The 17416-nt window shown below is 37.7% G+C and overlaps 2 protein-coding genes across 5 annotated transcripts in view; one reads left to right on the forward strand and one right to left on the reverse strand.

Annotated features, from left to right (window-relative positions):
* LOC140147835 (uncharacterized) overlaps nucleotides 1-17416 on the forward strand; it is a 175280-nt gene that overhangs the window by 82555 nt on the left and 75309 nt on the right. For both annotated transcript variants that reach the window (XM_072169591.1, XM_072169592.1), the window contains 5 exons: nucleotides 3299-3365; nucleotides 4801-4856; nucleotides 8156-8342; nucleotides 10521-10579; nucleotides 13642-13770. In XM_072169591.1, the coding sequence (XP_072025692.1) occupies nucleotides 3299-3365; nucleotides 4801-4856; nucleotides 8156-8342; nucleotides 10521-10579; nucleotides 13642-13770 (498 nt within the window). The remainder of the gene's footprint in view (nucleotides 1-3298; nucleotides 3366-4800; nucleotides 4857-8155; nucleotides 8343-10520; nucleotides 10580-13641; nucleotides 13771-17416) is intronic.
* Nucleotides 15447-17416, reverse strand: part of LOC140147832 (retinol dehydrogenase 8-like) — a 29300-nt gene continuing 27330 nt past the window's right edge. Inside the window, exon 5 of one of the 3 annotated variants that reach the window (XM_072169588.1) lies at nucleotides 15447-15836. In XM_072169588.1, the coding sequence (XP_072025689.1) occupies nucleotides 15657-15836 (180 nt within the window). In that variant the 3' untranslated portion in view covers nucleotides 15447-15656. The remainder of the gene's footprint in view (nucleotides 15837-17416) is intronic. The other 2 variants (XM_072169587.1, XM_072169586.1) reach the window with 2 other exon arrangements.

Raw genomic sequence — 17416 nt, forward strand, 5'->3', positions numbered from 1 at the left:
TTCATGGAGTGGCTTGAGCAGAAAGCTATCTCTACAGCCCTGGAAAGCTGTCGCCCACGTCTCTGGAAGAGATACGTCGATGACGTGTTAGAGATCATATAAAGGACAAGTTGACAATCTAACTGATCATTTAAACACCATTGATCCTACCGGCAGCGTCAAATTTACTTATGAGCAAGAGCAAGATGGTTCTATTCCCTTCCTTGACACTCTGATCACAAGAAAACCTGACGGGTCAGTGAAACTCAGTATATACAGGAAGAAAACGACACTGATCAGTACCTTCAGTTCTCCTCCCACCACCACCTCCATCAAAAATTAGGTGTCGTCAGAACCCTACTTGACAGGAGTGAGGCGTTAGTCACTGAGGAAGTGGACAGACAGAAAGAGGAGTCCAATATCCGCGAAGCGTTATCTGGCTGCGGTTATCCAGATTGGTCAATTAAAAAGTCAAACAAAATAGAGCCACTCCAAAAACAAAGTCTAACTCAAAGAATAACGATGACAGTGAAAAGTCGAAAGGCATGGTGGTAGTTCCTATATAGAGGGACTATCTGAGCGAGTTTCTAGAGTTTTCAAAAACATGGTTTTTCTACTGCTATGAAGCCCCACCGTACCATCCGAAGTATGCTTGTTCGCCCGAAGGACAAACTCCTCCCGAAACAAAAAGCAGAGGCGATCTATGAAATCCCCTCTTGCGGGACTGTGCTGGCACTTACATCGGAGAAACCGGCCGTCCTTTCGGTGTTCGCCTCAAAGAACACCAAAAAGAGGTGGAGAAATTTGAAACTAAGCCCTACACACGAGCCAGCCGCAAGTCATCAATTACAGACATTCACAAGTCAGCTATCACCGATCACGTTGCCTCGACAAACCATACCATCAATTGGGAGGACTCAAAAGTCATCGATAGAGAAGCTGACAAGACCACCAGATGGCTGAAAGAAGCCATCTGGATTCGCCGAAAAGGAAAAGACACTCTAAACAAGGACGAGGGGCCTACTCACTCCAACAACATCTTTGACCAACTCATCACGCCCTCTATAGCGGTTCCTGTTGCCTATAAAAGGAAGCAGTCAGATGTGATGAGTTGCCAGTCTGATGAAACCACTAGTGTAGTGGTGAAACGTCACTAAAATGTGAGTTTAACATCTTCATTTTTATTGGATTTGTACAAAAAGAAATATGTCAACAATTTTCTCTTGACTTTCAGATGGTTCATGCACATTAATATTTTTTATTAACTATCTAACTGCTACCGATGTAATGTCTTCTGAAGGTACTATAGTCAACTATTTAGCTCTAGTGGTGCAAAAGAATGGCCTACAAAATGGATTCCTACAGCGTTTTTCTGCCGACTTCCGGATGATGCATGCACATTAAAAAATATTTAACATGTTTAAATGGCCTACAATATGGTTTCCGAAATAATTTGTTCTTGACTTTCAGATGGTTCATGCATATTAATATTTTTATTAACTATCTAACTGCTACATATGCAGTGTCTTCTGAAAGTATTTAGTCAACTATTTACGGGACTATTTATTGGTGCAAAAGAATAGGCCTACAAGATGGTTTCCTAACTGCCGACTTTCAGATGATGCATGCACATTAAAAAAAAATAATGGTGCAGGCAGTGGCACATTAAAATTTTTTCAAAAATGCTTCAGCGTTTCAAGCATATATCTATGATGTGAGTTAGGCCACACAGGTGACCCCCCCCCAAGTGGGGGTGGGGGAGGTGGGTGTTTGACTTCTGGTGGAATGGTCCACTTGAATCAATAAATTATAAGTAGGAAATTGTGCATCATATATATGAAGGTCAGCCACACCAATCATGTAATAAAGCCAGTGCAGCCATTTCAAAAATGCCTTGTACATGGTAAAGTATATGAAAGTGGACATTAAAAAGTGCTATAACTCGAAAATGGAGCCTCTTTGAATTTTACATTTTAATTTCTTGTTGATGCATACCTTGTCCTTGTCACCAGTAGCCCCGGGTGGGGGAGGTGGGTGTTTGACTTCTGATCCACTTGAATCAATGAATTATGAGTTTGTAATAGTGCATCATATATATGAAGGCCAGCCATGCAAATCATGTAATAAAGCCAGTGCAGCAGTTTCAAAAATGCCTTGTGCATGGTTAAGTATAGGATAGTGGACATTAAAAAGTGCTATAACTCCAAAATGGAGCCTCTTTGAAAATTGCATTTTAACTATCAAATTTGTCTTCTTTACAGTGTAGAAACTGTAGCTTCGGGGGCTTCGCTCCCTCGACCACCACCGGGCCGTTGCCCCTGGACCCCACCAGGGGGCCTTAATCGGCCCCCTGGACCCCCGGCTGCATGACGCGATGCTCCCTAAAAAATACAGTTTTGTATGGCAAAATACAGTTTTTGGGGTCTGTGAGTACAGTTTCTTGAGTTGCAAGGTTGGCATCCCTGCATATAAACCACAATAGTCCACAAACTCATGTATCTGATTTCCCTGTATATTGCAATGCTATAGTTTCAGTTGGATGAAATATTACAAAGCAAACGCATAGTAACAATACTGTGTGGGCTTTGTTCCCGAAATGAGAACAATAGTCTGCATATTGTTATGCAGCATTGTTATGGTAAATAATAATAACTCATTGTTGCTAATGTCAAACTTGTCAAAGTGATTGTATGAATAGAGCATGGTATAGTGTCCGCTTCATTTACCTACGTCATCAGCCAAACGGGGGAAGAACATGTACGCTTCAAACGGGGGAAGAACACGTACAAGGCTGAACTTTACCCACACAATTTCTCCTTTTTCAGGAGAAATACGCATAAAAAAAATTGCAACGAGTGTCAACTTGTAATGTAATAATTATTCTCTTTGAATAGAGATAAACTTGTTTTTGCAATAGACCTGCCCTTTAAGAGACATAATTGTAAGTACTATGATAAGCTTATCTGCTTTAACTATTTCAGATGCTGATTAATATATGGGCAAACATTGCATACATCATGTTAAAGCCAGACTTCGGCAAACATTGAGGACGTATAATGAAATCTCACAGAGCCCTTTAACTCTTTCATCATACCTAAATTTCGCCTGAGCATATCTTTTTTTAAGAAATCCAAAAGAGTCTGATGAATATTACATGTATCAGATTCTGAAACTGACTTTGAAAAATATTTTCACACAAAAGTCACAAGTTTGCATTATTTTCTTGGTGGGGTGGTCGGCTATTGTTATGGATCATATATACGTTCATGTGCTCAAAATATTTTGAATGAAAACATAACCCTAATTTTTGTTGTTTCAGATATTGATGAATGTGCTGCTAGCAAACTGAATTCCTGTCAGCAGGTATGCAACAACACTTTAGGAGGGTAAGTATTCTAAAAGAGGTTGTGATATTTTTAAAACTAGGCGGTTGCAATCAAGATATCCTAAATTTGGATGTCGCCATTGGTTTATAACACAAAAACCTAAAGGGGGCACTCACATGTAAAGATGGTATAGGTATGTGTGGCGGTCAAAGGGCCCCTTTTCAGGCTCTCTGGCTGTTCAGAAGACCTGTTGGGTATTAATTAAGCTAAAGTTCTTTCAAATGTTCCCTCCAGTTGTCTATGGTGATCCGGTGATGGTTGGAACAGATAGTGTTTCCTTCTGACAGAGTTGTATGACATGTTTGGAAAGACTGTCTGGGAATGTATCATTATAGGTGGCTGTAAATGGACATAGTTGAAACTAGCAAAGATCAATAATATCCTTTGTAAGCAAGTAAAGCTTGTTAAATTAAAAAAATGGACTTGATGACAAGATGGGTTGGATACAGATAAATATATTCCCCCACAAATTGTGGATATTGGCATACCTAGCAAAGGAAGGAGGCACAGCTCTAACTCTGAAAAACATTTGAAAGTAAAATCTGGACAGAAAGATGGGAATTTTTTTGTTACATTGGCCCCTTTAGGCCCAGATTACTCACCAACAGGAACAGATTTCTCAAATGCTGGAAGTTTGTTTCCTTGGAATGACCAAGAGAGCTATGTGCCTGGTTGGACTATATTCTATTTGAAATCCATACACCCCCTATGAAAGACATGACTTTTACCTACACACAGGGAGTGTGAATTTCAGATGAGGTTATAGTGGGGTTACTTATGTTGTTTGTGGCGGCCATTTTGAAATCTACATGTAAGAGAGCTGTCAAACGAAATGCCCTGTACCTTTGTGTATATATGCTTTATTTGCAAATCTTTTGCATCATAAACATGGATATTGCCACCATTTTTAGCTTGCTCTGTGGCGCACAACTTCAGATATAGCCAAAAATGTGTTCATGATGGCAGCCATTTTGAAATCCAAGATGGCCACCAAACGAAATGACGTATAACCCTGTATATGCCTTCATTGTAATCCTTGATATCATAAACATGGGTATTGCCACCATTTTCAGCTTGATGTGGAGCTCAGAAGCCAAGTTATAATCCAAAATATGTAAAAAATGGCGGCCATTTTGAAATTCAAGATGGCACGCCAAGGGGCTGGGAGAAAAAAAATGGTAACAATTTGATTTGAGTTCCTGGAACCCTTATCTATCATTTAAGACCAAAATCTCAAAATGTTCCATTACCTCCCACAAAAAACATAGGGTACTACACTATTACCTGAATGGGTGATGCCATTTGCTACTCTCCCTGTATGTAAGCATGTGTGGAAGGTTAAGGTCACCGGCATCTTCCATAGAGGGTGTATGGGTTTGAAATGGACTAGCCCATTATTGATCATAATTGATAGATAATACCATTGTTTTTGCAGGTATTCCTGTTCATGTTTACCTGGTTATCAACAAGTGAATGACACTCACTGTGAGGGTAAGTAAATATTTTGTGCAACCAGAATCAATTGATCATGATTATTGGAGCATATGATCTCACACCACCAAATCAGAGTCCCATAGAGATATGTGCTAAATTTGCCTTAAGAAAACATCATTTTTTCTTCACAGGAGCTACTCAGTTTTAAGCGACAGCTATGATGGTTGAAATCAGTCCTTGCCTGATCCCTCTGTCTGGGAAAAAATATAGGTTGACCGTCATTATTTTTTACGACTGGCTCTCGAAGTCTACGATGCCCGGGAATTGCCTATTTTACAGCCAAAACCATGCCATAAACATGTAAAGAAAAGGCTGCTTAAAATCATTAAAAGTTATTCGATCTCTGTGGTACACTTGCAGGAAATAATATTACTAATTATGACCAATCCAAATTTGGCTAAAATTTTGCAAATTTCTGCTCATTTTAATGCTTAAATTGAGAATCCATGGGTTTTTCTGAGAAGTGAAATTAAGGGCGCACAACCATATAATTCTAGTTGGTGGTGTGAAATCTGAATGATCAAACATGTTTCTGATTGTCCTTAATTTCAGACTATTTTAATCTAATTTACTTATTTCTAGCATAATTTGAGCAAGAAGCTGGGTAAAAAAAAAATTCAAGCAGAATCATTGTGTCTCTAACATCTGCTATCTATTGAAGATAGCATTGTGATTACTATGTTAAAAGTTCACCAAGACTTAGGCTTTCAGCAATTTACAGTCAAGAGGGACAAGTAGCCAGGCAGACACACAGAAACAAAGAAGAACATGGCCACAATGTCTGAATTATAAAGTGTTGAATTATATGGCCTATTAGTGAAATGTTAAGTCTACCCCCCCCCCTAAGCTTACCTGATCCATGGGTACATTTTATGAGCTCCAACCAGTGCCCTAGCCCACGTGCCACCATACACTGATGTCTTCTATATCTAGCACTGAGTCATTGCATAGCATCATGATTGTAAACATTACATGGGTTACCAGTAGTGGAATCATAAGCTTAGCCTACCCCCGCCCCAACACACACACACACACACAAACCGTAAGCTTACCTGATCCAGGCGCCTATTTCATGAGTTCCGACCAGTACCCTAGCACCATACTGATGTCTTCTCTATCCGGCACTGAGTCATTGCATGCCATTGATGATGTAAGCTTACAAAATATTATGATTGTAAACATTGCATGGGCCTAAGTCACTCTACGAAATGGAATCTTTCGCTCAAACACACATTTCAGGTCATAACCCACCTTAGCACTGGTATATTTGTAGCAAATGTTGCAGTTCTCCTCAATTTTAGCCTTTAATTACATAAATTCAGTCAATGCACTTCTTCGGTGAATGCAAACACTAATTACACACAGGGCTAACTTGCTCAATCAAAAGTTGAGACTCACACACACAGCTCCATTCAGATCTCACACCACCAAATCAGAGTCCCATAGAGATATGTGCTAAATTTGCCTTAAGAAAACATCATTTTTTCTTCACAGGAGCGACTCAGTTTTAAGCGACAGCTATGATGGTTGAAATCAGTCCTTGCCTGATCCCTCTGTCTGGGAACAATTATAGGTTGACCGTCATTATTTTTTTACGACTGGCTCTCAAGTCTCACGATGCCGGGGAATTGCCTATTTTACAGCCAAAACCATGCCAGTGTTTCTGTAAAGAAAAGGCTGCTTAAAATCATTAAAAGTTATTCGATCTCTCCCATCTGTGGTACACTTGCAGGAAATAATATTACTACTTATGACCAATCCAAATTTGGCTAAAATTTTGCAAATTTCTGCTCATTTTAATGCTTAAATTGAGAATCCATGGGTTTTTCTGAGAAGTGAAATTAAGGGCGCACAACCATATAATTCTATTTGGTGGTGTGAAATCATAACCCTCAGCCTATGGGGGTCAACGATAAGTACATGATGCATTACCAAACTCAAAAATAGTGCATATAGTACAAGCTAAGAGCTGATAAATGTACTTCAGATGAGCATCATCATCAGGTTTAAATACTTTACCGGCATTAACTGAGTTCAAGTACACTAAGGCTCAAGCTTAAAACTTAACCATCAATAATCCAAGATTTGGAGCATAGTGGCTACCCAGTAAACACACAAGGTTTTGCAGAGATAACTTTTAAATGCCGGGTTACGTAATGGGTATAAAACATTTAATAACGTTTCAAAAAACTTTCTGAACAGAATGTTATTTAAATGTTGACAAAATATTTTGCAAAAATGTTTGCCCATTATGACAAAAACAGAATTGTCTAACCTCTCAGAATTTTGGGGGTGAACTGGTTTATAAACTTGACATTCTCAGCCTACCTATCATATAAAAATGGTCATGTTTGGCTCTTAAGGTTTTGAGCACTTTTATATCTTAAACAAATCAGCAAATGATAAAGTTTGTAATAATAGCAAGTAAGCTGCCTTGGCTAATAACATCTTGCCAGTATTCCACTATACACATGCTACATGGACCCTTGCCTTGCTCATAAAGCGGGTAAAATGCCAGTGCATGCACTCAGCATAGAACTTTTGCGCATAAGACTCAAAAAGTTTTTATAATGGCTGCTTGCTTCACTTCACCTAGTTGTAAATGGGTATCAGCTTAAGATGGGAAGGTGTACTGGATGTACTGCAGCAGCATCATCACCACACACTTGCTCAAATTACTTGAGATTAAGAGCACTCTAAGACAGTCATGAATCTTTACCTTTATAAGCATTTGATGGGTTGATCAATCAATCACAATCAATCAATCAATCAATCAATCAAGGTCTATCAATCAATTGCTATTAACAATGTCAATATATATTTGAAAAGAATTTAGGGTTATGATTAGGCAAAAAAAAAAAAGTTGTTTGTTTGTCCTCCACCGCCCGCTCCTCAGATGAAGGCCTGATCAATATTTTTTTTTTTCAATATTTTTTTTATTTTAATAAAATAAGTAAAATTCAATTTTTTTTTCCAGATTTGGAGTATCTCTGGACCTCTTTCATGTTTGAAAATTTAAAAAAAGTCCACCAAATCATTAAAAGACTATGACATGAACACAAATTATAACTTTAACTGCATATTAAAGAAACAAAATGTTGTTTTTTAAGTCACCATGAATGATTGTAGCATTTAGCTCTAGCAAGGTCCAGAAATACGCCAAATCCGAAAAAATAAAAAAATAAAATAAAAAAAAATCCGCCCACCCGCACGTCCTCTTTCAAAGCTGTTGAGGACAAACAAACAATTTTTTTTTTTGGCCTTACAAAGATTAATTTTGCTCTCATTACTTTCAGATGTGGATGAATGCAAAGAGAACATGTGTGACCATAGTGAACTTTGTACCAACTCACAAGGCAGCTATTCTTGTGCCTGTAGACAAGGCTATTTCCTACTATCTGATGGTGTGTCTTGCTCCGATATTAATGAGTGTGCAAATGATAATGGAGGATGTGAACATGTGTGTATTAATGATAGGGGAGGGTAAGTACATAGAGCAGCTATAGTTGATATGAAGCTCGCCTATCCGGCCATGGTGGGATAAGGTATTGGCCGGATACATGAAAAATCCGGATAAGCAAAATTGTTTTATTTTATTTTATTTCATTCTTATTTAACCTGAGTTGACCTTTCAATGCACTAGCATTGTTCTCCCAAGGTGCCCAGGTGTGTAATTCTGTATGGAATGTCCAAAGTTCTGTATTGAATGTCTAAAGTGCTGAAATTTTGACATCATATTGGATAACAACACTGAACATATTGTTATGAATACGGCAGACGGCCGAATCCGGATTCGGCTTTTGGTAAATTCATTTTACACATGCATTACATTTGAATTCGAGAACAAGGGATCAATGCTATATCTATAGAGGGCAGCATATCGATTTTTTAACGGTTGCCGCCGGTGACCGTACTGTGATGCACCGTCAACTAACCTTGTATGCCGCCCTCGTTTGATTACTTATTATGCTGTTATCATCTGGTCTCCGTTAAAAAATGATATGCTGCCCTCTATCATGTACAGCATTGATCCCTTGTTCTCTAATTCAAATGTAATGCATTCAGTAAAATAAATTTACCAAAAGATTTAATCCGGATTCGCCGTCTGCCGTATTCATAACGATATATATGGTATTTCGATATAAAACAGTGTGTTTCCATTACATTCCCTGAGTACACTAATGTGATATTTTGTCTGCACATTATTGCATGCAATACACTCATGCTCATTTCACCTGTGTAGAAACAGCATTGAGCACATAAAGTAGGAAAAGTAGTCTCTTTTGCTCAAATAAAAGGGGTCCCACAGTTAAGCAATGGGAGAAAATTGTCTTTTTTCACTTTCAACTTCAATTATTATAAAGGGAATGTCTTTTATTTTTTGGCTCACTCATAATTGTCTCATGCCGGGTCTCATGTATATATTAAACTTTCCTTTCCCCGATTTTTAAGGAAATCTGATGAAAGACCTCGTCGTACAGGAGCACTAAACACCACGAGGTATTCCCAAACCCTCACTCGATTTACGGCGAAATACACTGACATGCACCCCGTGTCATTAAAGTAGCGTCACTTGATAATAGTCAGTCCGATTGACTTGGCTCAAACGGTATTTTCTAGAAATACTTTGCCAGATTCTACTCTCTAAAAAGGAATCTGATTGGTTACAAAATGCCGTCGTACCGTAGGAAAAACCATACCCTCTTCCGTACAGCCCTGCTCAGTGTGTTGTGTGGTAATGTATGCATTGGGCATTTGACCTCGAACGCCTCTGTACACACAGCGTGCACACACTGGAGTCGAGTATAATTTATTTAAAGAGACTTTCATAGGAAAACTTTTCCATATGAGTAGGAAAAGGTTTTAGCATAATGAAAGAGGGAGCCACAAAATCCAGTGTAAAAGCTACAGAGCATAAAAAGGGTCTCATTTACATAACAAGGTAATAAATATAGTAACTAATTTTCAAAAAATGCTTCCTTTGGCCTCCATGGACATTTGAAAATTTGTTAAGGCCAAGGTGCAAAAGTAATGTTGTGATTAATGCTTTGGTGCATGGGCCTTGCAGGACACAGCTGATGTGTGTTTTCACATGAAAAAATGGATTGAGATTTAATGAAAAGCAAAACCAGCAAACAGACAAATCATATACCGTACTGACGTGAAAGTATAGTCCCACCCCATTTTGGGTGAACACATTTTTCAAAATTGGGGGTGGGACTATACTCAATTTCAAAAAAAAAAAAAAAAATATTTTTTATTTTTTTTTTTTTAAAGTTTTTATTTTTTCTAGGATCATTCATGGTTGACTAAAAAAAAAAATTTAAAAATTTCAAGATATTTTGTATTTTTAATATGAAAATTGATAATTTGTATTCATGTCATAGTCTATTAATGATTTCAAAATGCATTGAATTTGAATGCATTTTGAAATCATTAATAGATTATGACATGAATACCAAGTATCAATTTTCATATTAAAAATCTAAAAACATCTTGAATTTTTTTTTTTAGGTCAACCATGAATGATCCTAGCATTTAGGTCTAGGTCCTGGGACACTCCAAAGCAGAAAAAAAAAAAACTTACGTCAGTACGGTATTTTAGTACCAGTATTTTGAAAACCACAATAAAAATTTGCATTTTTATTTGCTAAATTTCAGGCATAGATGTGAGTGTAATGACGGGTTTGATTTGACAGAGAATGGCAAAGAATGCAAAGGTAAGTGTTCTCATCAACAGTCATGTATGCGTTATATTTATAAATTCAAATTTATAAATCTGTGAGAAAGACCACTGGAGGCTGCCATTATCAGTTAGCTCAGGCGTATAAAAAGACTTGACTAAAACAATCCACTATAACAAAACCAGGTGCCACAGATCACAACACACAAATGCATGGGAATTTTTTAGACAAATATCAGGGATTATTTTTAGCCGACTCTTTCTAATCGCCTGATCTAGCTGATTACGGCTGGGTGCAAGGTTGGTTTGTCTTCCTGTATTATTCAATTATTATTCAAGGCAGTGGACCTAGCCAGTATCCCATCAACTTGTCCCTCAAAATTGGGTGTGTTCGGGGTACTCAAGTTTGGTTTGGGTAGGGATGTGCCGCTGAGATTTTGGAAGTAGACCCATAAATATACCAATTTTTCAAGAAATTTGGACCCATTGATATACCAAAAGTCAACATTTTCGGCCGAATTTACCCAAAATTGTCTTAGTTTTTACAAATTTTCCCAAAATTTTGGGAAAATTTTGACAATTTTGGCTAGATTAAGGAAAAATTGGGCTGTTTTCCGAAAAAATTGAGAAAATTTTGAAAAAGGACCCATTCATATACCAAAATAGGCTTTGAAAAAGGGGTCATTGATATACCAGAAGGCTGAAAATGCTACCCATGTTTGCGGCACGCCCCCGTATGGTCATTTGTACTGAGTACCCGGGGTGTGTTTTGCTGAATAAAACTATTAGTACAAAATTAACAACTAGCCAACTCTTGATAACATTTCAAATGCTGTCATGACATATTTTATACATTACAGATTCCTTTGCAGTAGTCATTTTTTTGAAAATCCATGAACACCGACATCTCGTATTACTATTCATTTGTATGGAGTGAATGCTTGTGTATACTATTTTTCTGTCTGAGGCAGTGACGACAGAGTACATTTCACTGGGCGCAGTTTCAAATCACGAGCATCCGCATGAAGTGCTGGTGCACACACAAAAGTGTTTAATGATGCTAAATAGATGCATGTGTGACACAGCTGGGTTACTCCTTTGTGTATTTTACAAGAAATTATGGTTAGGATTAGGAGAGGCTTAGGGTTAGGGTTGTGATTAGCTTACACAAAATAATTACATGCAGGCCATCGATCCACAGCTGCCTCAACACGTTGACATCAAAAATAGTATAGGTACTTTTGTTGCGTAAGGCTGCGATCACATAGAAGTATACTATTCGGGTATACGGTGCACGTTTTGCAGGTTCACACGTATAGCTTAAATCGAGCAAGGCAATTTCATAGTACCGGGTCACATAAGGCTACGATCGCATAGAAGTATACTATTCGGGTACGATGCACGCTTTTGCAGGTGTACGCGTATAGCTTAAATCGAGCAAGGTAATTTCATAGTACCGGGTCACATAAGAGCTATTCGAAAAGGCCGTATACCTGCGTTTAGTATAGTATAGTGGGAATCGCGTGTTCGATTTTAGTCCAGCGATACCGTCCAAATTTTAAAAACCTAAACCATATGTGGGTAAATTCAATTTTTAATAGATGCACTATCTAATTCTGCATATTATGACACCTCATTGAATGCAATGTGACCTCAAGAAGTAAAGTTACAAGCATTTGATAAGACGAAGAAAATGGGTAAACTGACATATTTGCTATATGAAATACGCTCGTTGATCAGGCTGAGTTCACATAGTATACTCCTATATGAACTCAGCCTGATCGAATGAGCGTATTTCAGATAGCTTAATAACCGTATACCGTATACTTCTATGTGAACTCAGCCTAATGGCTGTGCCCATGTCCCACATGGTGAATTTATAAATATAGTGTACAGAGCTGATCAATAGTATGCACAACCACTATTTTATTAAGAGTTGCTAAAAATGAAATGTTATCATTTTAAAGTTTCATACTACTAGTACATCAATGGACCTGATATGCTACAATTTTGAGTTATAGTCATGGATGTGTAGAGTAACACTATTATCTATCTTTGCTAAAAAAAACCAACAGCCATAACTTTTTATCTATAGAAGGCAGTATTATTTTTTTCACATAGGTTCTTGCACAGAGTAAAAACTTCAAATTAATTGATTTTTCTCAGTTAAGTGTTTGTGCGGGATATCACTTTCATGCATGGGGCTATAGAATTCAACAATGTGTCACCAAATGTGGACCATTTTAACATACAGTTACATCTTTTGTCACTTTTAATATTTTAGGAATTTTAGTAGAGAAGATCTTTTCTCATCTTCTCTGTTACAAGGTATCTAACTGCACATTCATAACCTCATTAATAAACGCGATGCATGCGATCCAATCATATTTTATCATTTGTGAAAACGCGAACGCAAATCGAGGTCATTAATATCTCACAATTGACCGCAAAATGCGTATTTGTTCCATTGTCGCTTTACAATTGACCGGCGTTTGCGTGTTGTTGTGCGTCGAACAAACTCTTGCGCTGCTGGCGCTGGCTGTCAGATTTGGATTATGCGCTACCATATTTGCACGGATTGTGATACGCACTTTTGTTATTGGTCGTCCTGTTTTAGCCTGATCGATTTTTGGAAAGAGAAGATGTAAAAATCATCTATTTTTATAAACTTTTGAGCAAATTTTTGCATTATTTTGTAAGGTGAAGAGATTAAAGTGACGGTTATGAATGAGTTTTATAACTTTGCATCGGTAATATGTCGGGCATTGTGAAAAATCGAAACATTTTGCTTTGGACCTCAGAATATCCCTCGGTTCCAAAGGCAAAATGTTTAGATTTTTCACAATGCCTTCCAAATAACTAATGCGCAGTTATTAACCTATAATTATAGGCCCATCATTATTTTATCAAAATTAAACATACATTGATGACTCAAAGGTGGGTGGTCAGATTTTTTTCATATTCTGTGTTCTATCTTCCAGATATCTATCTTGTGTGGGGGCATAGAGGATAGGATTTGCAGTAGATTATAGAATCTAACCCCAACACGACAATATTCACATTCATGATCATGTTCTATGTTCTTGTCTTCTTGTATAGATATCAACGAGTGTACTACAGACTATGCATGCTGTAACCAGATGCACAACTGTGTTAATCTAGAAGGCAGCTATACATGCAGTTGTGATAAAGGCTTTTATATGGATGCTGATAATTGTACATGTATGGGTAAGTACATCTTTAAGGCAGCTATTTGCCTATTGAAAAATTAATGAAGTCAAACAAGATCTTATTGATTGTACATATCTTCAAGGCAGCTATTAGCCTACCCATGATCAATGAAAGATGATGTGAACAGTGGGAGGGTAAACTCCTTGATTCATAATATAGTATGGTAATGGTTCAGGTGTGGATACATTTAGTTTCAAGGCAGCTATGTATGCTATACATTATATATACCATAATGTGATTAGTTCTTAACCATAGCATCATAAGATGACATTAGTCTGGGGTGCAAACCATCTGACCACTGAATTCCTATGATTTCCCCTTCCTATACTATCGCACAAGTCCACTGATCACAAAAGTTTAGTGACCAGTGACATGTCCAGTCAGATTCACTGGGCTGTTTAGGACATCTCAGAGAGGGTAGGTCATGGTTCAGAGGATGATTTAAGCACTTCCCACCATGCCACTGTGATGACTTGCGGTTAGCACAGCTGTGTGAGTGAACATGACACCACTGCGCGCACATTGCATTGACGGACATGGTCAAATTTGAATTTGGACTGATATATTTACAATAAAAACGCATTCACAATGCTGGTCGATTTCACATTTTATGTTACCTACAGAAGGTGTGAATTATCCTTCATGCATACATCACTTTAGATCTGAAATCGACCAAGTAATAATGACACACGCACAATTCTTAAACAACATCTTTTGCACAGAATTCAATGGGATTTGAAAAGTAAAGTGGCAGTTGAAACTCTGGTGATAACACGTTTGCAGTGCATGATGGGGCTTCCTTAAATCATCCTCTGGTCATGGTTTTAAGATAAGGATTTTGAGTCATCTGCGCTCATAAGCTGATGAGATACAATGGATTGATTTATAATCAAAGGACCAGTTTGCATCTGACGCAGTGGTGTAGCATCATAGCGACACGGGGCACGTACTCCCCCATTGATCTGAAATTTCGGAAAATCACATAGGAAAAATGCCTTGTGCCCCCATCATCAGACCTGGTTCCCCCAATCATGGTCAGTACCCCCATATGACGCATCCATGCTACACCACTGGTCTGACGTCACTGTCAATCAAATTCCCCACAACCCTTGATTGGTAAGTTATGCGTAAAAGGAAGGTTGATTCATCTGGTGATGATTAAAAAAAGGAATCACAGAAAATAACAAAAACTTACGGTACTTTTACAAGTCAAAAGCAACTTTTCTAGGCATTGTGATATGGTGCCTTCATGAGAGAACATTTCCCTTTACAAAGACTAACTTTTGAGATGGTTTGTATATTTGAAGGTGCAAAATTAACCATAAAGCAGGCTGTTTTACAGTCACGTTCAGAAACTCAATCATCACAAACAAACCATGCTCGAGTTTGATTGACAGATGATGTCAGATACAAACTAGTCTTTTTAATTATGTCTTTGATTATATGGATTCATAGTGCTAGAGGACTCGTGATCAATACTCGAGATTGGTCTTGAGTCCCTTAAAGGCCCATACTCGGCTTTGCAGGACTTGGTCTTGGAGTAGGACTCTGATGGTTTGACTTGGGTACTCGGATCCGAGTCTAGCATGGAGTCCAGCAAAAAATATACTTTCTCCATGGACTGAAAATCATTATGGGAACCTTTTTAGTGAAAAGATCGACTCGTGCAATATTTTTCTATCTCGTGCAATATATTCTTGTATCACACTCAAAGCCATTCAATATTATATAATTATTTTAAGTCAAAATATTGACCTAAGACTTTGACCATTTAATTTGTTCCCAAAATAATGTAAATTTCAGTGTGTTTTTTTAAATTTTAATGGGTGACATGCATGTTCCCCACCCATTTTCATTGTTTTCATATTCATGGCCAAGTATAGTTATGTTTCCCAGTGTTGTTGCTGAATAATTCCTTCAACTATGGAGTCCCCAGTGACATCAACAAACTTCATGGCAGCCAATAATTTCTTATAAACTTCTGAAGTGATATAATGGAGATGAGGTTTGTCCGATAGAATGACCTCTTGGATGACCTTTGCTATCTCTGCTCCAGTTTGCATCTGTGAAAAAGAACAAAATTATTGAAATTATTAACATTATTAAGGGATCTGGAATGAGCAGTATGAGCGTTTCAACAGTATTTTTTGTGGGACATGAGAGCACATCAGACATATCGAATTGCATTCTGAATACGAAGAATGTCTTTCTGATATCAAATAATTTTCATTTTTTGATATTCACGATAATTATACAAATTTTATGACAAATTATTAAAATTTGATTTTTTCAAATTTTTGATATATAACAGTCCTCGAAGTAAATTTTATAAATCTAATGATATATACTTAAAGTGTATGTAGCTGGGAGGAAAAGCCGACGATCAATTTTTGTTGGTGTTTTGGGAAAAAAATCCATATCTTCAATACGAAAGGTCAAAATTTTCACAATTGTCACTAAGTCAAATTAGTCCTATATCACCAATGTGTGTATCGATTGTTATTGAGGTTGATTGGCTTATTGTGTTCTAAACTTCTCATAGATGAATGCGTTGACATATAGGGTCCACAAGTGTCTCCACGTATATATGGTCTACCGAAGATTCACAAAGAAAACATGCCACTTAGACCTATTGTCAGCTCAATCAATTCACCATGCTACAATTTAGCGTAAACACCTAGCGGATATATTGACACCCTTATCAGGGAAAGGCACTTCCTACATCAAGGACTCGCAACATTTTGTTGAAAAGGCAGGGCAAATACCCATAGAACCAGGTGACTTATTGGTCAGTTTTGATGTGGTATCATTATTCACTAATGTACCAATTGATGATGCTAGTAAGATTATAGGAGATATCTTGCGTGATGATGATACACTTAAAAACAGAACACGCATGACAAGTGATGAGATCGTAGAACTTATGAAGTTATGCCTCACATTTACGTACTTCAAATGGCAAGGGAAATTCTATGAACAAAAAGAGGGTCAGGCAATGGGTTCACCCCTCTCCCCAATAACATCGAATATCTTCATGGAACACTTTGAAACCAAAGCACTAGATACATATCCTTTGAAACCCGTTGCTTGGTTCAGATTTGTTGATGACACATTCGTCGTCTGGCGACATGGCAAAGACGAATTGGTAAAATTCCTAAGTCATCTCAACAATCAACACAAGTGTATCCAGTTCACCATGGAGATTGAGGAGGCGGGTGGCATACCTTTCCTTGATGTCAAAGTGCAGAGATCTGACACCAGCTTGAGTTTCGCCATATACCGAAAACCCACTCATACTGATCAATATCTTCATTTCAACTCTAGCCACCGCATGTCTGCCAAGAACAGTGTTGTCAATACACTGGTTCACAGAGCACTGACTCTGTGTGATGAAGAACATCAAAAAGACGAACTCAAATACATTGAAAAAGCGTTGAACAAGAATGGCTATCCCTCAAACCTCATACACAAAGCAATCAAGAAACAAACAGACAGGAGAACGATCAAAAGAATTGGTGGACGATGAACACAAAGGTGTTACCTTCATGCCATATATCAAAGGTGTATCAGACAAAAGCTGTCGGTTTCTAAACCGTGCAGGGGTCAAAACATTCTACTCTAGGTCGGCCAAATTAAGAGACAT

The sequence above is a fragment of the Amphiura filiformis genome, chromosome 3, assembly GCF_039555335.1.
Source record: "Amphiura filiformis chromosome 3, Afil_fr2py, whole genome shotgun sequence".
Lineage (NCBI taxonomy): Eukaryota > Metazoa > Echinodermata > Ophiuroidea > Amphilepidida > Amphiuridae > Amphiura > Amphiura filiformis.